Raw genomic sequence first — 27243 nt, 5'->3', positions numbered from 1 at the left:
TAATTTGTTTATTTTATTTGGATATTATTCCAAATAGCGGCATAAATAGGCATTAATCATGCACAGATCATATCGATCTTTTCCGCAAAAGCAAACGACTGTGAAGCTCCTGTTATTATTTATTATATATTTCTTTTAAATAAAATTGTATGGTTGATATATGTATATATGTATATATTATATACGTCAACCTATTTTAGAATTTCATTTTATTTTATTCTCGAAAACGAATAAATTGAATAATTGCATACATTTGTATTTTATTCCCGAAAATGAATAAATTGCATACTATAAGTGGTGAGTGTATTACTTTCGACTTTCATGACTTAAAATAAGTTAGGTGTGTGTGTGATCATGTAAGTGTGTAAATGTGCATGTGTATATTTAGGACGTTAGAATACGCTAGTTAGAATCTAATTCGTTCAACCACGCCATGCTCTTGCTTATTATTATGGAGCTGATGGTCCTTAATTAATGGAAGCATATCCAAATGGATCCCATTACTGCTGGCACTGTACAAATTGGTTTCTGGAGTAGCTTCCGTACGGACGATACACTGAGCTATTCCATTTCTAAAGAAACTGTACAGCTAGAATCCAAGTTGCAATTATATACGCTTAATGACGACCCACTTAGTCAATTCCCTGCAGTCCACTGCTGCGGGCTCGCTTCTGGGGCGAACTGTAGCTGCTTGTAGAAGAAGTTCCTCCACTCTTCTCTTGGTTGCGCTTTAAGTTAGTTGCGTTTGCGGCGCCTTGTAGCTTGGTTGTTGTGGGATCTGCAAATGAGGTGAGTGAATACAAAAATCAAAGCTAAGTGTGCGTGCGTATACATGCCTTGCAGCCATCTAACTTGCGTCGCGGGCCCGTAGCCCTTTTGGTTGCGTGCAGCGATTCGGAAAATAATGGCTGGCTTATTGGAGCAGTCGACATGCGCATTGGATAGCGACGCATTAGGCACTGTGCATTGATTGGCCGCGCCCACATAGACGCGTACGAACGCCAACTGAGGTGATGCAACCTTGTCTTTTGTTGTCGGCTTGACAGCCAGATAAACCGAGTATTCAATTATTTCCTTTGTCTTTTGCGCCGGTGGCGGTTCCCATGTCAGGTGCGCACCCTCCTTAACATCCTTGGATATCTTGATGGCTGATGGGGCACCAGGGAAACCAGGTAGGCACGTCTTAAAGCTTGAGATCTACAAAAGCAAATGTTAAATACATTTCAACCACATACATACCCTTCGAGCAACTGATATTTCAATAATTATTCGCACATGCACACACACACAGGCATACGCACACATAAACAAGCATTGGTTTCAATGATGGCTTACTATGGGAACTTAATTGTTTAAAAACTTTTCTTGTGGGTGAACTATCTTCATGAGATTTTCAGATTATGAACATAACATAGATATGGATGTATTTGCCAAAGGACAAGTCTCTAGTATTTGAAACACGCCTTTTACAAACTTAAGGATGATGGGGTGAACTAGGGGTGGGGGGTAAATTCTGACTAAAATCGAAATTGTATAAAATGTATCTTAATATATATTTTAAATTTGGAGACTCTAGCTTTAAAAATGTAGGAGATATAATTTTATAACTGATTTTCGATAAGGGTTTTAATCGATAAGATATCGGGATGAGTTATCGATTTTTTTAGATAAACTCGATATGCGCGCTATATATACGGGCATTGAAAAAAAAATTTGAAGTCTCTAGCTCTTATACATTCTGAAATCGACGCGCTCATACATACGGACAGAAGGACAGACAGGCCAAATCGACTCAGCTCGTCGCGCTGCCACGCCTCCTTCTGCCTATTGCATACATTTCAACAAATCCATTATACCCTGATTTCCCATTATCAATGGGTTCAGGGTATAAAAAATCAAATTAACACAAACCTCTCCCCATTCGCCACGCCCACACGTGTTAACGGCAGCCAAACGAAAACGGTACGCGGTACCCGGATCCAAGCTAATCCGTGGATATTGAGATAGGTCGGGTAGATTATCGGCATCAACATTTTCTAGCTGAGCCTCGTTAAAGTACTTATAATCAATATAGCTAGTGACAGTATGGGACAGATCTTTAAATATTCCCACAGTATGCCACTTATCGTTGTCATCGATCGTTGAATTGGCAGCGTTTACTGAAGGCTGAAACAAAAAATATTGATTTATATCCTATCTATATAATATAGTACGCAACGGACTTACATTGTTGTCATTGCAGCTTTTCAGTTGATCACTCGATTTGCTACCAATGTGGCCAGCGGATAAGCTATCCAATAGGTTTATACTTGGTTTAGTTGAATCCGCTGTCGCGGTGGCCGCTTGCATAACAGCTGCCGATGCCAAAGCCTCCAACTGAGAGCCGTCCACTGTAAAGTTTTTGAATAAAAACCTTTTACTATTCAATATTAAGAGTGCTCTATTCGGACGCGCCAAGCTAGTGAATACCCCGCATCAAGGCTCTACGGAAAACTACAGTGTTGAGGCACGAACATAAGACCATAAGGATTGCAAGTAAGTCAAGAATACTGACAATTATAAAATTTGTATTTGTTCTATATATTATTAAAAAAGAAATCTACACACAGCAATTATTGGATGTTACACGCTTTGGCGCCCCGCAGAATTTTTAGGCATGAACATACAAATATACGAGGATCGTATACATGCCTCCTACGCATTCAACGGCTAGCAGGTATTGCGATAGGAAGAGATGTCACATGTGCGGACTCTATAAACAGACTGATGAACGCTAACTCTTGTAACCCTAGTCACAGAATATGCTAGAGACAAGCGCTGCGCCTTACAAACTCAGCGGTAGGATAAGAATATGTAATACTCCAATGCAGAGCCCTCACACTCAGCAAGAGGCACTAGAATTAAGGGTTGAAAATATGCATGAGTCTGGGTATAAAGCCCGGGCTCAGAAGAGTAAAGATCAATACGTAACTACACATCACAATGTATTCGTTCAACAGTATCTATTTTGCAAGATTGAGGCATCCAAAACATATACGAAATAAAAATATATAATATGTATCTATACAGGTACACAGAAATAGACAGAAATAGAATATGATTGATTTAAACGAACCATTTTGATGATGATGTTGTCGTAGAGCGGATATTGCTAATTGGCTTTGTGATGCATCCGAATCACTTGTTGTGGATATCCCAGTATCCTTTAATATGGTATTGCTGCTGCTCGCTAAACCCTCGCCCGATTTAATTGTAGTTAATATATTTGCAGCTTCAGTCTCCGAAGCAGTCGGCAGATTAAAGTTCGTTGCTGTGGTTGTAACTGAAGCTATGAAGCCAGACTGGAAAGATGCGTTAAAGCCGTGAACAAAATCTAAAGTTTTTCCAATTATATGCTTACATTCGAGTCGACGTTATCGTTCTTATCGTTAATCGCAGGTGCAGTCGCGACGGAACTTTTCTGAACATCCGTCGTGCTGCTAACACTGGAAATATCATCAATCGCTGGATCTGCCATTTGGATATCTGTTGATGGATTTTCGGCGGTCCTCGACAGGGCTGCCGAGGGCACTAATGTTGACGTTAGTGTTGATGTTAATGTCGATGTAGTGGTTGAGGACGTGGCTGCAATTACAGTCCCGTCCCCATCCTCCATATCCTCCGGCTCTTGGGGCTGATCCTTTGTCGGAGTTAGTAGATCGTCAGCACCGTCCAGTTGCTCGATGATGTCATCGACGGTATCGGTTTCACCCGTTGTGGCAATAGCGACCGCTGCCTCCGCAACACTGTTCTCCTGCTTCTCCTTTAGCTGATGCACGGTCGTCTTGACTGCCGGTGCCGTCGGTCTACTTGTCAATGCCAACGTGCGTTGGCCGACCCCAGCAGCACCAGCGGCCCCCCCAGCATTGAAAATATTCACAAACCCTTTGCGCGCAGCTGTTGCTCCGGGCAACATGACTAACTTGTTGGTCGAGCTCGTGCCTGGTGTGCTGGAATTGGCGCTCATCACAGTCACCGACTTGCCTCCAATGTATACGGCGGTCTTTTGTTGTGTTAGCTTCTGGCCAGCAGCGACAGCGCCGCTGTTAACGGAGGTGAGGGTGATAGGGCGACCTGCAGCTGCTCCTGCGGACCCCTGGATATTGCGCACCATTTTAACATTACTCTGACCGGTTAATACTGTGCGCTGTACGCCAGTAGCAATGGGTGTGGCCGTTGTACCAGTGGAACCAACGATGCTGACTATGTTTGTGGACCCACCGCTGCCAGCACTACTCATCACAGAGCTGGCCGGCACCGTGCGCAGACTAGATCCAGTTGTTACTATTATTATCTGCTGATTGCCCAGCTGGGTGCCTTGCTTGTTAGTGATGACAAAGGCGGGCTTGCCGCCCATCACGTTGGGTGTGACCTTGCCCATTTGCAGTATGTTGGAGTTCTTCATAATCAATTTTCCGCCAGACATCGTGTGTGGAGTAACCAGTTTTAAAACATTGCCAGATACAATCGACTTTTGTTGCTGGATCGCCGATTGCTGCTGCTGCTGGTGTTGTTGGTGCTGTTGCTGTTGATTTTGTTGTCCACTTGCACTCGACGCCGAAGACGATGTTATTAGAGTCGTTCCACCAGCCATCACTGTCTTTGGCTGCACAGTGCTGCCGGATGCAATCTGATACGAAATTCGAAGACTTTAAATGTGGTTCTAATATGATATATATAATATGATATATATGTATATATAAAGTTGCCTTGCCTGATTTGGTGTCGACCCAGCACTGAGCTGTTGGTTGCTAATAGATATTGCCTGACCCTGGGCACCGCCGCCGCTTTTAGCGATATTAAAGTTGACCTTCGGCAGAGTCTGCACCGTCATGCCACCACCGCTAGTCTTCACAAACTGCAGCTGTACATTCGGAGCCAATGTGAGAGGCTTCTGTATGAAGTATTGTTTGCCACCTAGGGACGCAGTTGTCGTCGCCACAGCCGACGAGCTTGTCTGCACCGCAGCGCTCGGCTGCGAAGCTTTTAGTATTGTTGTAGTTGATGAGCTTCCGCCAGCAACGCTTGCGCTGCTGCCATATGTGGTCAGTCGCAAGGATTGCCCACCAGAGATGCCTGTGTTAGTGGAGATGCCAGGAATGATTCGTAGTCCTCCAGCTGACGACTGCGAAGTGACACGTACAGCAACACTTTGGCCATCCTGGTTTGCCTGAGAGGCAGATGTTTTGACAATTGAAGCACTAGGTCTAAACTTCTGTATTATTCCCCCACTATCACCGCGAGTAGTTGTGTTCACACCTGTTGCTGTGCTGCTGATAATCGATAGTTGTGGCTGTTGCTGGACTGCAACAATCGAAGGTGTTACGACTGCTTCTGCAGCCGCAGACACGCATGACGATCCCGGTGCCGCCTTGACTTGCGACTGGGTGACAAAAACAGTCGACGATTGAGCAGACTTACTAACAGCTGTAATTGTGGCCGCTGTTGCTGTGCCTGCTGAAACTGCTGCTGCTGCTGCTGCTGCTGCTGCTGCTGGGCTGTTTGCTCCAGTTAGATGCAAGACCGAAATGGGATTCTTTTCGAATTTGAGTGCAGCCGAGGCGACAAGCGGGGCGCCCTCACCACCATTTGCGGTAGTCGCAGGCTGTTGACCTAGTGTTTGGCCTTGAGCCTGGGGTTGTTTTGCATTGGGTACAGCTGGCACTTGTTCAATTTTCTGTATTTGCAGCACATAGGCTGCGGCAAAGGTGGTCGCCGTCCACGAGAGCTCTAGCGCATGGGTCGATGCTCGAACTAGCGCCACTTTCACCGCATAGAGTGGCTTGGTTACCTCCAGGTACCACAAATCCTTACAACAAACCTATGTAGGAAGACAAAGATTATAAAATTGTACTTTTTATACCCTGAACTCATTTTCAATTGGAAATCAGGGTATATTGGTTTTGTTAAAAATGTGTAACAGGGAGAAGGATCAGGGTGACAAGCTGAGTCGATTTAGCCCTGTCCGTCCGTCCGTCCGTACATATGAACGCATCGATCTCAGAAGATATTAGAGCTAGAGATTTGAAATTTGTTCCCCAAAAGTCGATAACAACTCCCGATATTTTGTTATCGAATAAAAAGCTTATCGAAAATAAGTTTTTCAATTATATTTCCTACACCTTTAGAGCTAGAGTCTCCAAATTTTAAATGTAGATTTATATGTATTTTATAGAACTTTGATTTTTGTTATATTTTACCCCTACCCCACTATCCAACCCTCGCCAAAATATTTGTGAAATGCGTATTTGAAATACTAGAGATTTGTGCTTTGGCAAATGCATGCATTCTAGTATATAACAATCTGAAAGTTTCATTCATAAGAAAAGTTATTTAACAACTAGGTCCCCGTAGCAGCCAATGCATGTTTATGCGCGCATGCACATGTGGTCTGTGAGTGTGTCAAGAATTGTTGAAATTGTTGTTGTTCCTCGAAGGGTTCAGGGGATCTCTAAGTCGAGCAGTGTCGACTAGAGCTTTCTTACGTGTTCTATTAGTAATCTTTAAAATACAGTCTATGACTACAGTGGTAACAGATAATCTCTCACCCTAACCTGGTTGTTCCATGCTTTGCGGTAACCGTCTCGACCCGACCACACGTACAGACGACTTTGGATGCCAACTGCACAGTGTCCAGCTCGAGCTCTGGGAACGTTTTCCTCAACAGTATCCAAGGTGACATTCTCCCAAATCATTGTGTCTGCATAAGGAAAAGAGAGGATGAAGTTCAATAGATATTCTTTTAGTATCGATCATTTTTTGATCTACCTAAATCGAGCACAGCTAGTGTATTTGTGCACTTCCATTCCCGTTCTGTGGTCGCTTTGGAATCGTTGATCACCAATGGAACCCAGCCTCCAAAAACATACATCTTATTTGCAATCATTGTGGAACTGTGCAGAGAACGCGGCAACGGAGCTTGGCCTCGGGTGCGTGGTTTTTCCCAAGTCATAGATTCTGCAATTATACGGTGTCACACAACTATCGATGAAGGCGAAAAGTGCGTACCTGTATCCAGAAGCCATAAGTCACCCAACCGACAGCCACTCATGCCACCATATATAAGTAAACTTAATTTACCAGTTTGCTTGCTCGTAAATGATATTCCAGTGTGTGACTCGCGAGGCGGAGGACTGTCACCAAATGTCTTTGGAATGATCCACTTTCCATTGTGACTGTGCACGCCGCGAGTGTCCAATATATACAAGTCATTTAGATACCTATTTGCAAATAGATAATATAGATATGTAATTGAGTCTAGCTCGAAGCAATCGATCTATATGCGTCTGTAATGGAAGCCCATACGAACAAGTTTTACAGGTAGCAGCAGAGTGAACAAAACTCTTATACTCAGCTCTTACAGTTTTAGCTATTCAGTCTAGAGACAAGAGAGACACCCGCTAATACATTTCCAATTCCGAAAAGATCTTGAGTTCTGCATAGCAGAAGATTTGACACTCAGAGCAATAACAATATACATGCAATACTGTCAGCTGAGAGCATTGCAAAAATGTATTTATTCTACCTACTTTGGTATATTGTTTTTAGGGTCATCCGATTCATTAGCCAGTCCGCCAAAGAGAAATATTTTCTCGCCAACCATAGTGAAGCTGTGGCCGAGTCGGGGACACGGTGACATTCCATTATCTGGCGATTCTGGATACATTTTCCTCCACTCCCATTTCGTGGCCTGCAACTCGTAGAGCTCATTTGAATATTTCCCATATTCGATCATGCCGCCAAAGACAAACATGCGCGTTCCCTCAACAACAAATCCGTATGCAGCGCATCCATTGGGTACATCTCCTTTCAACACGGGCACATACCATTGATTGGTCACTAAAATGATGGAAGAAATATTACTACTAAACCCAATCCTATCTTATTCATATATATTCGAGCAGCATTACATTTAAGCAGAAGTTCTCTCATCGAATGCCTTTTATTATCGATCTATGAAATAATATAATACTCTACTAATTTAATATTTAATTTGTATTTTAACGCAAAACATAAATATATAGGGACTAACGCTAGATATTCTATCGCTAGGTGCTGCTCGGTTAGTGATAAAACAATAGTAAATGTCTTTAAATAAGCTGATGCGAAGACCATGACCAAAGGCACATTGGTTATCATACCAGTGACTCTAACAATATATTGGAATTCAATGAAATGGGCGTTTATTTGAATCTCGATCAGTAAATAAAATGTTTTAATTATTAGGCAATTTTTATTTAAAGATGACATTAATATACATATCAAATAATATTTGATTTTTAAATTTAAATATATAATCTATATAATAATATGTATAAAATAAATAAATACCTGTATTGTAAACATGGAGTTCGTCAACGATTCCTTCGTTTCCGCCTCCAAAAACAACCATAAGCTCTTTAATATTTATGGCCCGGTGCCCATGTCGTGGACGAGGTTGAGGACCTGTTGGATTAAGGACGCGCTTCCATCGAAACCCACCCGATGAGTTGTTGGCCAAATTGTGGTTGGTTGCGTCTTCCGTCTGATATGGATCCAAGTCCATGTCGACGCGTGCCAAACAATTGCCGCCAGATGATTCTTGTGTGTTAGCAGAGCGTATCATCTGCTCTGAATTGAGTGCATCGGCCACAGCATTTGCTCCAGCAAATTCTGTGCTATTCATTTTAAAGATCTCTATATATGGATATGCTTATCCACTTATCGGAGTGAATGCTTGAAATGTTTATATTCAGTAAGCAACCTTAGCCAAACCAATACATGAATGCATATTTTCTTGTAGAGTCTGTAAAAATACAAATATATTTATATTCTGATGTACATTTGAGAAGCACAGAATTACTTTTCATGGGTACTGTATATGTACATGTATGCTCGCAAATTTATATTGACCTGGCAATGCCGTCAATGGACGCTTACAAATTTATCAATTTTTAGCACCATTTTATCAAACATATTAAATAATTAAATTAACGTATATTTTCACCATGTACGCTTACCAATTAGATAACTGTTAAGTCCTTGGTAACATAAACAAATCAATGGTTTATATATAAAACAATCTAATACACAATGTGCAAAAAAAGCCGAAGAAAACGACAGCGACGCACACATAGGAAATTCTCACAAGAAGGGGACCCAACCAGATCAGCATACCATAATCAGAGTTGCAATTATTGCACTTTCAATTCAGATATCGATATATCGATGTTTCCAAAAGAGTACAAATAAAATAGATTGAAATCAAATTGAATATTCAATTAAATCGTATACTGCGTAAAACATATTAAGCTTTGAAGCCGTAAACTAGACATCTACATATATTATTATAAGTACATTATTATTATTATCATTGCCTTAGAAGAGAAACCGTTTTTTACAAAAAATTGATTACAATTAATTATAATTCGATCATTTTTCTGCCTAATTGGTTTTCATCACTAACCATGGATAGTAATATCACTGACCAAAGTGGTAATATATAGTGGTACCACTAAATAGAGCTGGAGAGCCATCTATAGAACCATCGCTAGCATCGATGGAAATTTCCCGATGGTCGATATATCGACAATTTAATCTTGTCTTCTTACTTTATTTGTATTTATATTTTCAAAATAACTATTGCAATTCAACATTGTAGCGAACCAAAGCATCTATTTCCTCTATACAATAGTCTGATTTTAATATATTCTATGTTTTTCTAAAAATACATAGATTTTCTTTACGGCGATCGCAAGCGACAAAAAAATGCGTGAGTCCACCCATTTGTAAAAAAATGTTGCAAAACCGCCGATCATCACCGACCACAGAGCTTGTTTAAAAAAAAAAAAAAAAAAAAATGTTAACCAACTCATTTTACTAAACAAAAATCAATGGATGGATAATGAAGCTTATCAAGAAAGTTAAGCATTATTATAAGTAGGAATTAAAAGTGTTATATATTTTTAAGAAAACGACTACACAGGTTTACCATACAAAGTATGTGAATATGTATTTAATTTGCAATATATTTGCAATATAATATAGCAAAAAGTTTCGATGGAATATCGATGGCTTAAGCCATCGAATACCACTAATCACTGCTACTAATAATGTAGCTGTTACAGCTGACAGCAAAAAAATACCAGAATTCTTTTGGTTGCAGTTTTTTTTATACACATCTCATAACTGAGGATAGTCTAAAAATATGCACCGTGTAAGGATATCGATACTACGCTACTTTTTGTCAGAATGTCACGAAAGTGTTAAATAGTTTATATTTATCAAAATACAAAGGACTAGCTGTTTTTGCAATTGAGTTTTAAGTAACTTTAACTCCGGCGGGTAAGACAACCAAATTCGGATTAGCTGGACATTATTCATATATATTAGGCAAACATAAAATCAATCTAAATTTTAATGGGAAAAGCAGAAAGAAAACACCCTCAAAAATTTGTAGAAAAGTGGAAATTTACTGTTATCGATAACAATAATATTGGTCATCAAAATATATTTTGCTGATGCCACAAAGTATGCAATAATTAATAAAGCTCGATTAAACAGATTTAACAAAAGTTCAAAAAGTTAAAAGTTAAATTATGTGGAAGGCATAGGACTAAAATTTTTAACTAGACGAGAAGTGTGAAATACATTTGATCATTATTTCTGTTGTTTTTCCGGCATAAACTCAAAGCGATTTTCTCGGTATGCGCCAAATTTTTAAAAACAATAAATTACTCAAAATTTTAGCTAACGCGAATGCATTCTAGTGTTTACCTAATTAATTAAAGCCATTAAGAAATCCCTTGATATTCAAATATTAATTTTATGTATTGGCTAACTATATAAGTAAATTATTACGTAATGCTTTGGTTGGAACTTCTTGGAGTCCATAATCGAATTTTCCATTTATAAAATTGAAATATGTTACTATAAAATGATTTAATTATTTATAAGTGCAATAAATAATGATCTGAGAAAGAAGCCTTAAAGAGAAAAGAAAATATCATAGCCAGTTATATGTAGGTGGATAGCAGCCGCAAGTATGAAATACAATTCATCAATGGATGCGCAGATCTCAGTAGATTATACGCATTGTTTAACACGATATTGGGTGAGCTTATCACTCAGGTAGAAGTAACGCCGCAGTGCTAACGTAATCAAGTCAAACATACGGCTGATAACTTCAGAGCTCCGATAAGCAGGACAAATATATATCTCGCTCGACTACCTGTTCTTTTACTACAGATATTTGTGCATGTATGTATATGTCTGTATGTGTACACACAGATACGCACAGCGCAAAAGAGAAACACTTTGAAAGGCTATAAATAGAACGCCAATGAGCAAATCACAGTATTCCGATTTAGTTAGTTAGAGCACGATATTTTATTTCTGAATTTTCCCCGAGTCTTTGCCTCTTCAGGTAAAACAAGTGTAAGCCTTGTTTACGCTATTTTAGAGTTTATTTAATATATTTAGTGAATTTTTCTGTGAAATGTATATATATATATATATATATCTACTGATACATAAAATTTAAAATCGACAACTAATTAGTATCATATTTTTGGTTTTTTAATAATAACTTCCCATGTCCATATCAATATAATAATTTAAAAATATAGGTCTCGCGTATCTTTATGTTGTAGAAATGTTACTAAAATACCGTGCAAACTGAGAAGAAACAGTAATCGCCTTTAAAATATTTGTTCGATAAATATGTCTTCGATTAATGGTGAATTTTTCGCTTGAACAGTCTGGTCATACTGCTGAATTCTGTATACCATACGAGTTGTCCGTTGTGTTGGCAAGAAATACAAACAGAATTTTTGGTAATGAGTGTATTCCTTAATTTGTTGCGAAAGGACATACGCATGCAACATATAAAGATAAAAAACAAATATGAAGCGATAAATAAAAATTATATTTACTCTATTTTATTGTGCGGTCTGTCCATCAGCAGAGTTAATAACTTGTGTTTAAATCGCGTGGCAACACCCATTAAACGTTTAGTATTAAAGCATAATTGTAATTTAGTTAATTATATTGTTCCACGTGTTTAGTGGAAAATGAACAGTATAAATATGTTTACGTATAAATAAACATTTATGAATACATATGTATTTGGTTACATACACATGTACACCTATAAAAATTGCGTGTGTACATATCTAAATATGTATAAGTGGAATAAGTGATATCATCCCGAGGCCTGAGACTGCCGTTATCCACCAGCTGCTTCAGTTGCCCTTTTTGTAGGGTTTTGTCGCAGAATAAAACAACAAAATCAATAAAGTAAAATGTATATATATATATATATTCATCGTCGTGTCTCCACTTGCAACTGACTCTGATTTTGGAAGCCACAGAGAGATTATGAATATATATGCATGAAAACATACATGTGTACCTTAAATCTGTGTTGTGTGCTGTTCTATATGACGTAATTTATGCTCCTAGCTGGTGTTTTGTAAAGTGGTGGTGAGGCAGGAATGTGTGTGTTTATGTATGTCTCCAAATGTATACAAACTCGATCGGAGCAAACTTAACACACTTTAAGGCATTATCAATTTTGACCTAGAAAATGGTTTACTTCTAGTGTCTGTGCGTATACGCGCAGGTCCACATTTGTGTAGCATATACATATATATAAATATGCATGTACCAGGCAAGAGTTTCTCACTCGTTCGCTCTCTCACACATAATTATGATTCTGTGGGCGTGTGTACGAAACAGAATTTCACCCAGGTTCCGTTAAATATACCTTAAACACGAAAGGCATTAGCATAGCATATGAGCATACCTCCGCGTATAGCTAATTGAATTTTTTTTCCCTTGCTAATTTTCATACGTACATATTAAATCTTGAGTCCATCTATATACACACACGTACTATTATATACAAGAGCATTTGTATGCATGTATAAAATAATAAATGGATCCGTACGAAATTTGCACGAATTACAAATTTAAACCTTTAATTTATTATCGATTTTTTCGTTTGCTTCTGCATACATTTTTTTTATGGTTTTAATAAAATGTATGTATAAAACACAACTCAAATGTTAAAAAAATAAATCTATGGAGATTTCGAAAGTCATCTACTACAATGTTGTCATTAGAAATTTATAAACAGCGAACTAAATACACATTAAACAAAAAAGGGAATACGCTTATCGACTATATACAAATTATATCCATTTTATATAATATATCATTTGTTCCCGATCTCAAAAGATATTAGGCAGTAGCTTAATGGTCAAATGAAAAGGTACATATTTTGCCAATCCCGAAAGAATCTTATATAGGTAATTAACTAGAGAATCTCAAAAATGTTAGGCATTCTGCATTCAACAGTGTTGCAGTGGTGCTATACACAAAACCGGTTTGGTCTTTATGCTAGGTGAAGCAGAATCTTTTATTTTATTTCTTGAGTACAGAATTTTTATAAAGAATTATATTCTATATGAGCAATTCTCTAGTGTCGAACGCGAAATTTTTTCCTGCATACTTGTTTTTTTTTTTCTTTCTTTTTTTTATGTAATTGTACATGATAAAAAGCATTAGAAATTATGTTGAATTATATACATAAAACATATTAAATTTATTAATTATAATATGTAACAGATAAAAACAAAGTAGCATATTTCATTGCAGAGTGTCCCTCTTGAAGAACAGTAATAAGAACAAAATGTGCAATAGAAATGCTCAAAACAGAACTTTTGCACTTGTTCGGCTGTGTGTGTATATTTCGAGGTGTGGTATGAATAAGTGTAAAATGAGCTTATATTATTTATATTTAATAGATTCATTCGGTTTAAAAAATATGTTAGCAGAACATGTTCTCATTGACTTTAAATTGTTTGCTGTGGTTGATCTTTCGGGAGAAATGCCCATATGTTATTTAATTTGTAGAGCCTAGTCTAATAAATTGTCTGATTCATAGAGTCATGCTAAAGATTCAACATCGTGATGTCATAATCAAATTGTATAAGTATTAGTGAAACTTAACTGTCGTCATGATCAGGTCACGATTATTGGCATGGGACGCAACATTAGATACAAGTTTGTATCCTACAATCTTAGAAATTGTTTACAATATTTACAGATATCAGATAATACAAAATTGAACAAGTAAGAAAGCTCTAGTCGAAACTGCCCGACTACGAGATCCCCTGAACTTTTCGAGCAACTGATATTTTAATAACAATTCGCATATGCACACACACACACAGACATACGTACGCACGCATTGACTGCAGTGGTGGCTTACTATGGAAACTTAATTGCTTAATAACTTTTCTTGTGGATGGACTATCTTCATAAAACTTTCAGATTATGAATATAATATGTATTTGCCAAAGCAAAAGTCTCTAGTATTTGAAATACGCCCTTTACAAAGGTAGGGGTGAGGGGGTGAATATAGCGGTGGGGGGTACATTTTTCGATAGTGATTTTAATCGATAACAAAATAACGGGGCAAATTATCGATTTTTAAAGCAAAACTCAATATGCGCGTGGTACACACGGACCTAGGAAAAAAAGTTAAGTCTATCTCTTATATCTTTTGAGATCGACAGACGGACAGAGCACAGTCAACTCAGCTCGTCCGTCGTCAAGAATATATATACCTTATGGGATCTGCCACGCCTCTGCCTACTACATACATTTCAACAAAACCAACTTACCCTGATTTCCCATTTTCAATGGGTTCCGTGTATAAAAATATCAGCAGCAATGCGGTCAAAAGCTAGTTAAATCCACTTTCGGACGGAAAGGGTTTACGTCATCACCTTTTTGAAAGACGTCATTGCATACCTTGCTTCGTTAAAGACTTATCTTGACTACACACACTACACACATCACCTTTATATATATGTACTGTAATGTCTGCCCCAATTATGGATAGTCAGGTTATTAGAATCTTTACAATCTATACTTAAATATAAAACAAGTAAGAAGGCTCTAGTCGAGACTGCTCGACTAGGAGATACCCTAAACCCTCTAAGCTGATATTCTTTTGTGCAATGTCCGTCTTGCTGTCCGTCCGTCTGCCCGTATGAACGCAATCTATTTCGGCGATATTGAAGCTAGAGACTTGAAATTTGGAGCACATACTCGTCAAGTCCAACGAGCTATGGTAGATATATGTCCGCCCATAGGAGGCGTGGCAAACCGTAAAAAGTTTATATCTCCTACAGTTGAAGAGCTAGAAGCTTCAAATTTGGATAGTTGAGTTACTGGTAGCCTCCTCTATCGATGCCCCAAAAATATTTTTACGCCTCTTTAAAGGCGTGGCATATCGAAAAATACACTGTAATTTTCACATTTTTGCATTTTGCATTTAGGTTACCGGTTGCTCGTTCTAAGAACTGGCAAAAAATGGGAAGTCTACTGCCACTAGGGGCGTGGCAATCGGTATTTATAGTGCCCGAATTGCGGTATCTATTTATCTATTTATGTATTTGCACATATAAATAAGCTTAATAGCCATTCATAGTACGAAAAGAAACATTTTTATGAAATTTAAATCATATAAAAGAAGCTAAAATAACCAAAATTTGAAATTTGAAGAGTTTGAACTCGCACTCAAGCTGAATGGCATGTTCATGTCAAAATAACTTAAATAAAGATCGCCGGCGACTCTGCCTACAGCACCACCGCGTTATCTCAAACAACATTAATTAAAACGAAATCACATCATTGTTATGACGCCATATAGCAAAGAAAAGCCAGTGTAGGCTGGAAACTCAAAAACAATGCAAAGACATCAATCGCAACAGAGATTCTTAGAATATGCTAGATAGGTGATAGATACTAGAATATGTGTACATACATACACACACACACATAAAAATGAGTGCGTGTATAAGGCTGGAATGCTTGATGCTATGCGTGCAGACTTATATATATATTTGCATATAGACATATGTAGGGTGATCATCTTATCATTATATTTAATTGTTATTATATTCATGAATGCCTGACTTATACTTCTCCACACTGCCTATTTTTCCGAACATACATATGTACGTAACATTTCATCAATATTTAATGTTATGTTCACAAAATTAAGTTGAACTATATGGTGACAATTGAATTCTATACAAGATTTGCAAATATAATATGTACATTCATCTATATCTATAGCTATTCACTTTTGTGCAATTTGTCAATGCAAATTTTCGTCGTTTTTTAAGTTAGAAACATGAAATTTGGAATAACACCCACGCATAAACACGCATGGGCTGCAGTGTGCGCTGACTATGAGAACTTAATTGTTTAATAACTTTTTTTGTGGACAGACGATCTTCATTAAACAAATCGTAATTATAACCATAATATGCGTACACTTGCCAAAGCACAAGTCACTTTTACTTGAAATACGCCTTTTACAAGTTGAGGGTGAAGGGTTGGATATAGGAGTGGAGGTTTAATTTTTTTAACAAAATCGAAATTGTATAAAATGCATCTAAATCTATATTTACATTTTGGAGGCTCTAACTCTAAAAATGTAGGAGATATAATTTTAAAAATGATTTCCGATAAGGGTTTTTATCGATAACAAAATAACGGGATGAGTTATTGATTTGGTGATACAAAATTTGAAGTCTCTAGCTCTTATATCTTCTGAAATCGACACGCTCGCACATACGGACACACGAACGGACAGGGCCAAATCGACTAATCTCGTCGCCCTGATCAGGAATATATATACTTTGTGGGGTTTGCCACGCCTCCTCCTACATACATTTAAACAAAACCAATTTACCCTGATTTCCCATTTTCAATGAGTTCACGGTATACAAATTTGGCGGATATATTTACGCCCATTAGGTAAATGGCAAATCGGAAAAAGCTTTGTATTTTGTACAGTTGTATGTACTACTGATCCTCTATGTATAAATAGAATCGACTGTGTTTTCCGTTGAAAGAATATTCTGCGGTCGAAAACGCCCGACCGCAATGTTCTTATGTTCTTGTTTTTCGTTACTTTGCTCTGCATTTTGCCCAGGCGCAATTTTGTTTTATTTTCAAAATACGGATGCTGTACGAATGTGTATAAAAAATTCTGAATTTAAACAGTTGCTCGTGGATTTTTACGAACCCGTGTGTGCTTGCGCACATGTGGTCGTGTGTATGCGTATATCATACAAAGCCTAAACAACAAAATCTAATTATATTCAAATAGATATAGGCGGAGACATGTCCACTGATAATGGAAAATTGGAATTGTTATCCTCTTTTTCTCTTACTGGTTCTTCCTCTTCCTCTTACATCAGATGTTCTCTCTCCCTCTCGCTTTCCCTCTCCCTCTCTCTCTCTCTCGCTTTCCCTCTCCCTCTCTCTCTCTCTCTTTCTCCCCCTCTCAATTGCCCTCTTTGGATTGCGAATGGCGATAATTATAACTATTTTATACATAGTATATATAATAAAGTATTTTAGAAAAAGGACCTTTTTCTAAAGTAAACTTGAATTTCAGAATGTTGCTAAGACATGAACGTAAACGTAACGTAAAATTGTTGTTCATCTTTTGCAAACTTTTTAATAGTTAATGGTGCTTTGTCGGGTCTTAGAGACCCGCATCCGCAGAAAAAAAGGAATTATTTTCAATTCTTTTAGTGTCCTCCCACGTGGAGATGTTTCGAATTATAGTGTGAATTGGTTGGGATCCAAGGAATATCTTAGCTTGACTAAGTACATATTCAAAAGCATATGTGCTTAAGAACCGGAGAAATGGTTTGTGTTTATACAAACAGATGGAAATACGGATACCAAGGCGGACAGTTCACAAATACACCAAACTTTCCATTTTATAAACGGCTTTACAAAATTATTTTATAAAATTTTGAAATAGCTATACACACATATTTTTAATTTGCTGATTAATTTAATTTAAATCACAAAAAAAAATTTTTGTCATAGATATTATAACCAATGGCAACAATCGATGGAAGACCGGCGCAATATGGGATATCACTTAAGCAATTACGGGAACTCATGGAGCATCGAGGAAGGGAAGGTGTAACTAAAATCAGTGAGCTCGGTGGCATTCATGAGTTATGCAAAAAGTTGTACACATCCCCAAATGAAGGTAAATCCAAATTAAACAAGTAAGAAAGCTCTAGTCGAGACTGCTCGACCCTGAACCCTTCGAGAAACTGATATTTTAATAATTCTTTGCGTCTTTCTGCTTACACAAGAAATACACACTCAAAAACACATACATATATGCACGCACGCATAAACACGCATGGGCTGCAGTGTGGGCTTACTATGGGAACTTAATTATTTAATAACTTTTCTTGTAGATGTACTTTCTAGTATTGAAATGTGTGCATGTACCAAAGCAATTCTCTGAATTGAATTGAATTTTTATACACCTTTTACAATTATAGTGGTGAGGTGGTGGATATAGGGGTGGAGGGAGATTATAACAAAAATCGAAATTCTATAAAGTACATATAAATTTATAAAATTTGGTGACTCTATCTCTAAAGATGTTGGAAATATAATTAAATAGCTTATATGCGATAATATTTTTAATCGACAAAAAATAACGGGAAGAGTTATCAATTTCTGGGGTTAAACTCGATATCCGCGATATATATACGGACATTTACAAAATTCTCTTTTATCTTCTGAGATCGACGCGTTCAAGCTTACGGACAGACGGACAGAGCTAAATCGTCTCAGCTCGTCGCCCTGATCAAGAATATACTTACTTACTTACTTTGTAGGGTCTACCACGCCTCCTTCTGTCTGTTACATACATTTCAAAAACCATTATACCCTGATTTCCCATTTTCAATGAGTTCCGGGTTTAACAATAAATTAAAGCTTTATACTAATATTTCACTAAAACTGGGTTTCTTTCCAGGCCTTAGTGGGTCAAAAGCTGATGAGGAGCACAGACGTGAAACGTTTGGCTCAAACGTAATACCACCGAAACCCCCTAAAACATTTTTAACGCTAGTCTGGGAGGCGCTTCAAGATGTTACACTTATAATATTAGAGGTAGCTGCGTTAGTATCACTTGGTCTGTCATTTTACAAGCCTGCAGATGAGGATGCTCGTGAGTCTAAAATATTTACTGATTTAATTCTTAAAATATATACATCTATATATATATTCCATTTAATCACAGCTTTGCTCCAAGAAGAAGATGAACATCACGGTTGGATAGAGGGTCTGGCTATACTAATTTCGGTCATTGTTGTAGTGATAGTGACTGCTTTTAATGATTATTCAAAGGAGCGACAATTTCGAGGCCTCCAGAGCCGAATTGAGGGCGAGCACAAATTTTCAGTTATTCGAGGTGGCGAGGTATGCCAAATATCGGTTGGAGATATCCTTGTTGGTGATATTGCACAAATCAAATATGGCGATCTTTTACCAGCTGATGGATGTCTTATACAGAGCAATGATCTAAAGGTATTAATAAATAGAAAACCAGTTGTCTTTTTTACATAAATACCAAATATTTATACATCTAATTTAGGTGGACGAATCTTCACTGACTGGTGAGTCAGATCATGTCAAAAAGGGCCCGGATACCGACCCGATGGTTTTATCTGGTACCCATGTCATGGAGGGAAGTGGCAAAATGGTTGTAACAGCCGTTGGAGTCAACTCACAGGCAGGCATCATTTTCACATTGCTTGGAGCTGCTGTGGATGAGCAGGAAGCCGAAATTAAAAAGATGAAGAAAGGTATGTAGATGATTGCATTTATATAGCAACACGTAAAATAAAAAATAAAAATAACGCTATTAATGAAAGAGGGGCGAAAACGAATCTAAACTAGTCTATCTGCCAATATACAAACAAGATAAATATTTAAATATATATATGTCGTATCGCTATAATGTAATTACAAAGAGAAGTGTAAATCTCAGTATGGCTGTGTCGTCTCGGTGTGATTCCGAGTGAGTTAGCTTTTAGTCGAGACTCGACTGTATATATATATATATATATATATGTCTGTGTTTGTGTGTTTATATAATTTTTTCTGTAATGTTTATATTAAAAAACTGATAAACTTTAATTTAATATCGTTTATTTTTTATTTTTATTTTTTCATATTCCAAAAATCATACGTGAATTGCATGATGTGAATTGATTGACCCATCTTTGAACTCCTTCATCTACCTAAATATAAAATAAACCAATCAATCAACCAACCAACCAACCAACCAACCAACCAACCAACCAACCAACCAATCAACCAATCAACCAAACACCATCAACAAACACCAATATATAAATAATTTTAAAAATTTTAATGCTTTAACATAAAATGTTAATGGACCAAACCCAACGAATCGACAAACAACAAAATATTACATTTCCATAATTCAGAAGCTAAAAAGGCCAATAAACAAAAGACCAAAAGCCAGACAGGTGAATTAATTACTTACCTTGTGTCTAGTTAGCTTCAGTTTTGTCTGAAACTAATACTCGTATATTGACGTTTTTACTTACAATTTTACTTTTATATAAGACTCGTATAAATCAACCATCTAAACTGAATCAAACATGATTTTGCTATACGAAGTTATTTTTCAAAGAATTATTTGAAATGTTTTTTATTACTATATAGTGTGGAAAAATTAATAGCACTACTATAGGAGACGATAATGTAATATAATGGTGTTATATCCTCTCCTCAATAATAATTATAGGATTTGCAAGAGTATATTCAAATTAAGACGAGTACATTCCAAATGAAATAAAAGGAGGTAATTTTAATATATTTAATATTAATATTTTATTGCGGGTCATGCAGGTGAGAGTGATGGACGTCCGCCAATGAAAGAATCATCTCATGCCGTCGCTTCAACCCAGTATGCCAGTGAAGCCATCAAATCGGAATCGGATGGAAATCATGTGCAGCCCTCTACGACTTCAGCTGCTGAAACTGGACACAAGAAGGAAAAATCAGTGCTGCAGGCTAAATTAACGAAATTAGCAATACAAATTGGTTACGCTGGTTCCACGATTGCCGTGCTCACTGTTATCATACTGATTATACAGTTTTGCGTTAAGACGTTTGTCATCGATGAGAAACCATGGAAAAACACCTATGCTAATAATCTCGTTAAGCACTTGATTATCGGTGTCACAGTATTAGTTGTTGCTGTCCCTGAAGGGCTTCCACTGGCCGTAACGCTGTCTTTGGCGTATTCGGTGAAGGTAAGTGAATTATATATTATATATACATATATATATATATATATGTGTGTGTGTTCGATATGTTTCTGATGGAAATTGTCATTGCCCCCTCTACCGACCAGAAAATGATGAAGGATAATAACTTGGTGCGTCATTTGGATGCCTGTGAGACAATGGGCAACGCAACGGCTATATGCTCCGACAAGACGGGCACGTTAACAACAAATCGTATGACTGTTGTTCAATCCTACATTTGTGAAAAACTTTGCAAGGTGCTCCCAACGCTGGCGGACATACCACAGCATGTCGGGAATCTAATCACTATGGGAATATCTGTCAACTCCGCTTATACCTCGAACATAATGGTAAAATATATAATATACTCGAATATACTTGAACTACGTACATTATATGTACACGAGTATACATGTAAAATTTTAAGTCTCCAGCTCTTATGTTTTTGAAATCTCCCTATATATGAGCTAGCCATATACTCAGATCTATATACATCTATATACAGATCTTTTGAGATCTGAGTATATATATATATCCATAAAAATAAAAATTATTAATTGTAAATACATATATATATTTTGCTATTTTTATCATTATAATTCTGGCAGCCTGGACAAAATCCAACCGACTTACCTATTCAAGTAGGAAACAAGACAGAATGCGCCCTACTTGGGTTTGTTCAGGCTCTTGGAGTTAAATATCAATCTATACGCGATGAAATACCTGAGGATAAATTTACACGGGTTTACACCTTCAACTCTGTACGAAAAAGCATGGGTACAGTAATACCACGACCCAACGGCGGCTATCGCTTATATACCAAGGGTGCTTCGGAGATCATCATGAAGAAGTTAGTCCAATAGTTCCAATGCATTTTAATTAATATGACATATGACTTATATTTTGTACTAATTATTGCAGATGCGCCTTTATCTATGGTCATGAGGGAACATTGGAAAAGTTCACACGAGACATGCAGGAGCGTTTAATTCGAGAAGTAATTGAACCGATGGCTTGTGATGGTTTACGTACTATATCTGTTGCCTATCGCGATTTTGTGCCCGGCAAAGCCGCAATCAATGAGGTGCACATCGATACAGAACCCAATTGGGATGATGAGGAAAACATTATGTCGAATTTGACCTGCCTGTGTGTTGTGGGTATTGAGGATCCTGTCCGTCCCGAGGTACCAGATGCTATAAAAAAATGCCAAAGAGCTGGCATTACGGTGCGCATGGTTACGGGTGATAATATAAACACGGCACGTTCCATTGCCAGTAAATGTGGCATATTACGACCCAATGACGACTTTCTTATTCTGGAGGGTAAAGAGTTTAATAGACGCATTCGTGACAGCAATGGTGATGTAAGTCTAATAAAACTATATGTACCTTAATGCACTTTAAAATATATTTATTTACACACATTATTTACACAGATCCAACAGCATCTCATTGACAAGGTTTGGCCGAAACTCCGGGTACTTGCACGTTCATCGCCCACAGATAAATATACGTTGGTAAAAGGTAATCAGCAAAAGTTGATTTTGTAAACAAATTCATTTTTTATTCAACGGCTTTTATTGTTTGTATGTAGGAATGATCGACAGTACCGTGACCGACAATCGGGAAGTTGTTGCTGTTACAGGCGATGGTACGAACGATGGTCCAGCTTTGAAGAAGGCAGATGTTGGCTTTGCAATGGGTATTGCAGGCACAGATGTTGCCAAAGAAGCATCTGATATCATACTCACTGACGATAACTTTAGCAGCATTGTTAAGGCTGTCATGTGGGGTCGTAATGTTTATGATTCAATTGCAAAATTTTTGCAGTTCCAATTGACAGTTAATGTCGTCGCAGTGATTGTAGCATTTATTGGTGCTTGTGCAGTACAGGATTCGCCTCTTAAAGTAAGTCTTTCTATAATTGTTTAGATTAAATCGTTTTTCTTACCACCACTTCATATACAGATATTGATCTTGCATGACTATTATTATACCCCGATCCCATTATTATACCCCATCATCATACTATAATGGTTTTCTTAAATGTATGTAACAGGCAGAAGGAGGCGCGTCACACTCCATATTCTTGATTTGTGTGCATGCGTATGCCTGTGTATGTGCGTGTGTGTGTGCATGCGCGAATAATGGAATATAAATTCGTCCAAGGGTTCAGTGGGTCTTATAGTCGACCAGTCTTGACAAGAGCTTTCTTCCTTATACTATCTGCTACTATTTACTATCTACTTTGGTCTCCAAAGGGAACAAAAAGCTAGAAACTTTAAAGTTGGGCACATGAATCTACTTTATTGATAACTCAAGCCCGCTTAATTATTTGTTTACTTCGATTTTGCTAATTAACAACTAAGTGCCATCTTTATTCGCAGGCAGTACAAATGTTATGGGTAAACCTTATTATGGATACACTCGCATCTCTAGCTTTGGCTACGGAAGTGCCGACGCCTGACCTATTACTGCGTAAACCATATGGACGCACAAAGCCTCTAATATCACGCACAATGATGAAAAACATTTTGGGTCAAGCGCTGTACCAGTTAGTAATCATATTTGGCCTCCTCTTTGTTGGTGAGTATACTTGGCCAAGCGAATCCAATTTCAATTAAGAATCCAATTTCAATTAATCATGTTTTTATAATTTAATAGGTGATTTAATACTTGACATTGAGTCTGGACGTGGACAGGATCTAAACGCTGGACCAACTCAACATTTCACAATAATCTTTAACACTTTTGTCATGATGACCCTTTTCAATGAGATTAATGCCAGAAAAATACACGGCCAGCGTAACGTTGTTGAGGGACTTTTTACCAACCCTATATTTTACACCATCTGGATATTTACAATGATTTCGCAAGTATGTTGAGTCGATTAAGCCATCAGTTCGATCGAATGAGCTCGGCGATTCACTTGGCTTTTTTCTCTGCACTGCACCCTCCAAGTTAGCTTTGGCATACAGATTTGGATGTCCGTAATACGATCTATTGTTTTTACTAAGTGGTCAGGAATTAATTTTAGGACTTGGTTATTTATGCATTACTCAAAAATGTATGTCATTTAACAGCATACATAAGAAACACTACGTGTAATCTCCCTTATATATTCTCTTTAGCTGTCCTACAAGTTAGCTACAATGTTCAATGCCCAAAGGGTACCGTACTAGTCGCGTACTCACGACTAGAACGTTTTTGTCTATGCATTGAAAATGAAAAATCAGGGTATAATGGTTTTGTTAAAAGTATTTAACAGGCAGAAGAAGGCGTGGCAGACCCCACAAAGTATATATATTCTTGATTAGGGCGACGATCTGAGTCGATTTGGCCCTGTCCGTCTGTCTGTCCGTCCGTCCGTATGTATGAACGCGTCGATTTCATAAGAAATAAGAGCTAGTGACTTGAAATTGTTTTTGCTAGGTCCGTGTATATCACGCGCATATCGAGTTTTTCTCTATATATCGATAACTACTCCTGATATTTTATTATCGATTAAAAACCTTTTCAAAAGCTAGTTATTTTATTATATCTCCTACACCTTTAGAGCTAGAGCATCCAAATTTTAAATGTGGACTTATTGTATTTTATACAATTTCGGTTTTTGTTGTAATTTACCCCCCACCCCTATATCCACCCCCTCACCATCACCTTTGTAAAAGGCGTATTTCAAGTACTAGAGACTTGTGCTTTGGAATGTACATACATTTTCACCATATGATTATCTTTCATTAAGATTGTACGTCTAGAAATTAAATTATTCAACAAATAAATTCTTATAATGTTTCCCACACTGCAGCGCAGCCCAAGCGCAGTCGCTACTTACTGCGCAGTTAGCAGGGCGTGTTCTAATACGTGCGTGTGTATATACAGGGACGAACTAAATTATTGGCACAGCAAGGTTTTTAAACTTTATAGCAATTTTTCTAGTATTTTGAAACGTTTTTTTTTTAATGAAACAAAGAATTTACCAAATAGGGAATATTTTAAATTAAACAAAAAAAATCCGAAATACTTCATCGTACATTTTTTAAAAATTAAAAAGCCAAAAAAAACCTAAATTTTGCTAAACAAAATTATTGGCACACTTATTTTTTTTTTTTTTTTTTTTTTTATCAATTTGACCGATTGGGCAAAATCATTTTGGCAATTTTACTATAGGCTGAAGTTACAAAAGAAATGGGGAAGGATATGCACCCGATTACGATACGAAGAGTACTGCACAAGGTCAAATACAAAGTGCGTGTGGCTAGACGAAAACCGTGCATCAAAGGTGCTTATAAAAAAAAGCGTTTGGACTACGCTAAGGAATACTTTTAACACGCCATCTGATTATTGAAGTCAAGTCTGTGATGAGTGAAAATTCAATATATTTCGATCGGATGGGCGTTAAAATGCTTAGAGAATGCCGAATACTTCGTTCCACAAAAACAATATTACGATAAGCGTTAAGCATGGTGGTTGTGGGGTGATGGTTTGGGGTTGCATATCTGCTGCAGGTGTGCCCGAATTGGTATTTATAGACGGTATAATGGACAAACATTTGTATCTAAATATTTTGAGTAATAACCTTTAAAAAAATTTCTGAAAAGCTACAACTACCCAGCTCGTTCACATTTCTGCCCATATCGTCAAAATATGGCTGGCGTATAATACCGCCCATGTGTTACCGCATCCACCACTATCTCTAGACCTAAATAGAATTGAACGCTTTTGGAAAGAATTGGATAGGCGCATCTCAAAACGGGTAATAACAAAGCAAGCCGACCTAAAACAATCTCTTATTAAAGAATGACAAAAAATTAGTTATCAGCCATTATTAAAGTTTTAAGGATACATACCCAATGTTATTTATGGTTATTATCAATTTTTTTCATAACATTTTTATGTTTTTTAATTTTTTGTTTTTAGTGTGCCAATAATTTTGTTTAGCTAAATCGAGGTTTATTTTTGGTTATTGAATTAAAAAAAAAGTACGTTGATGTTTTTCGCAATATTTTTACTGTATAATTTAATAAATATCCAATTCTACTTAGTACATTTTTTGGTTCACTAAAAAAACGTTAAAAAACAATTACAAAATTGCTTTAAAGTTTAAAAAGCTTGCTGTGCCAATAATTTAGTTTGTCACTGTATGTGTGCCGAAAAGAAGTGCAGAGTGACTAGAATATCAGATTACAGGGTTAAGGGTATCTCCTAGTCGAGCAGTCTCGACTAGAGTCTTCTTATTTGTTTATGTAGAATTATATGTACTTTACGGAATTCCGATTCTTGTCAAAATTGACCCCCCACTCCTAATTCACCCCCCTCACCCAAATATATTTTAAAGGCGTATTTAAAATACTAGAGACTTGTGCTTTGGCAAATACATGCATATCCATTTTATATTCATAATCTGAAAGTTTCATGAAGATAGTCCATCCAAAAGAAAAGTTATTAAACAATTAAGTTCCCATAGTAAGCCACCACTGCAGCCAATGCGTGTTTATGCGCACGTAAGTATGTGTGTGTGTGTGCGAATTATTATTAAAATATCAATTGTTCGCAGGATTCAGGGGATCTCGTAGTCGAGCAGTCTCGACTACAGCTTTCTTACTTGTTTTTTTTTTTTCAAAAAGAGCAAAAACGAGCAAAAAAAGTTTTTTAATACCATTAACTAGACATATTGCTTAGTAACTTGCCATTGTTAGATGCATGTTTTTATATGCACTTTTTAAGTAATACTCCACGGAACACAATTAAATTTGTTAGATTTTTGCTAAAAATACAATCAGTAATAGCAGTGGACAATAAAAAACACACAAACATTTATGCATATGTTAGCTATACATTACAAATACCTTGAGCTTTGTTTTCCTTTTTAATTTTTTAAATTTTAAATGAAAACAATAATAATTTGAGAGCTTGCAACAGCAGAAAATTTTTCGTGCATATTTTTATACCTAGAAGCTTCAACAGATCAGCTGACTTTAAGGCGTTCCCACAAGAAAAGAATTGACCCCTAAAATTCACAATAAATTTTT

General features: G+C 37.1%; 2 protein-coding genes across 18 annotated transcripts in view; one reads left to right on the top strand and one right to left on the bottom strand.

Annotated features, from left to right (window-relative positions):
• Positions 1–235: 235 nt before the first annotated feature.
• LOC6585788 (host cell factor) lies at positions 236–9186 on the bottom strand. 2 transcript variants are annotated; one of them, XM_015160717.3, is made up of 13 exons: positions 9039–9186; positions 8371–8824; positions 7569–7878; positions 7048–7259; positions 6808–6996; positions 6588–6739; positions 4754–5860; positions 3401–4669; positions 3116–3341; positions 2227–2390; positions 1912–2166; positions 837–1197; positions 236–778 (listed from the first exon to the last, which is right to left on the bottom strand). In XM_015160717.3, exons 2-13 carry the CDS (start codon positions 8702–8704, stop codon positions 633–635), a joined length of 4725 nt encoding a protein of 1574 aa, XP_015016203.1. In that variant the 5' UTR covers positions 8705–8824; positions 9039–9186; the 3' UTR covers positions 236–632. The 2 variants fall into 2 exon arrangements, with proteins under 2 accessions (XP_015016203.1, XP_015016202.1); XM_015160716.3 differs by having other exon boundaries at positions 6594–6739; positions 9039–9185.
• A 1064-nt stretch (positions 9187–10250) lies between these two features.
• LOC6585787 (plasma membrane calcium-transporting ATPase 1) overlaps positions 10251–27243 on the top strand; it is a 35739-nt gene continuing 18746 nt past the window's right edge. For 11 of the 16 annotated variants that reach the window (XM_015160706.3, XM_015160707.3, XM_015160705.3 and 8 more), the window contains exons 1-14: positions 11748–11852; positions 17947–18115; positions 18902–19096; positions 19169–19455; positions 19523–19733; positions 20382–20423; positions 20809–21215; positions 21317–21559; positions 21818–22059; positions 22131–22575; positions 22648–22735; positions 22806–23119; positions 23599–23797; positions 23876–24087. In XM_015160706.3, coding sequence (XP_015016192.1) covers positions 17959–18115; positions 18902–19096; positions 19169–19455; positions 19523–19733; positions 20382–20423; positions 20809–21215; positions 21317–21559; positions 21818–22059; positions 22131–22575; positions 22648–22735; positions 22806–23119; positions 23599–23797; positions 23876–24087 — 3042 coding nt within the window. In that variant the 5' untranslated portion in view covers positions 11748–11852; positions 17947–17958. Of the gene's footprint in view, positions 10363–10581; positions 10723–11426; positions 11444–11747; positions 11853–17946; positions 18116–18901; positions 19097–19168; positions 19456–19522; positions 19734–20381; positions 20424–20808; positions 21216–21316; positions 21560–21817; positions 22060–22130; positions 22576–22647; positions 22736–22805; positions 23120–23598; positions 23798–23875; positions 24088–27243 lie in introns of those variants that run through there. The other 5 variants (XM_002011377.4, XM_015160712.3, XM_044007112.1 and 2 more) reach the window with 4 other exon arrangements.

Source organism: Drosophila mojavensis, unplaced genomic scaffold, assembly GCF_018153725.1.
Source record: "Drosophila mojavensis isolate 15081-1352.22 unplaced genomic scaffold, ASM1815372v1 contig_151, whole genome shotgun sequence".
In the NCBI taxonomy this organism is placed as follows: Eukaryota; Metazoa; Arthropoda; class Insecta; order Diptera; family Drosophilidae; genus Drosophila; species Drosophila mojavensis.
The sequence above is the reverse complement of the archived record's forward strand: the minus strand, read 5'-3'. Positions and strand labels throughout refer to the sequence as shown.

Coding starts and splice junctions, on each gene's coding strand:
- LOC6585788 (XM_015160717.3), bottom strand. CDS start 8,704: ATGAATAGCACAGAATTTGCTGGAGCAAATGCTGTGGCCGATGCACTC. Junction 6,997..7,047: donor CTTATGGCTTCTGGATACAG/GTACGCACTTTT, acceptor GTATAATTGCAG/AATCTATGACTTGGGAAAAA. Junction 6,740..6,807: donor ACTAGCTGTGCTCGATTTAG/GTAGATCAAAAA, acceptor TTCCTTATGCAG/ACACAATGATTTGGGAGAAT.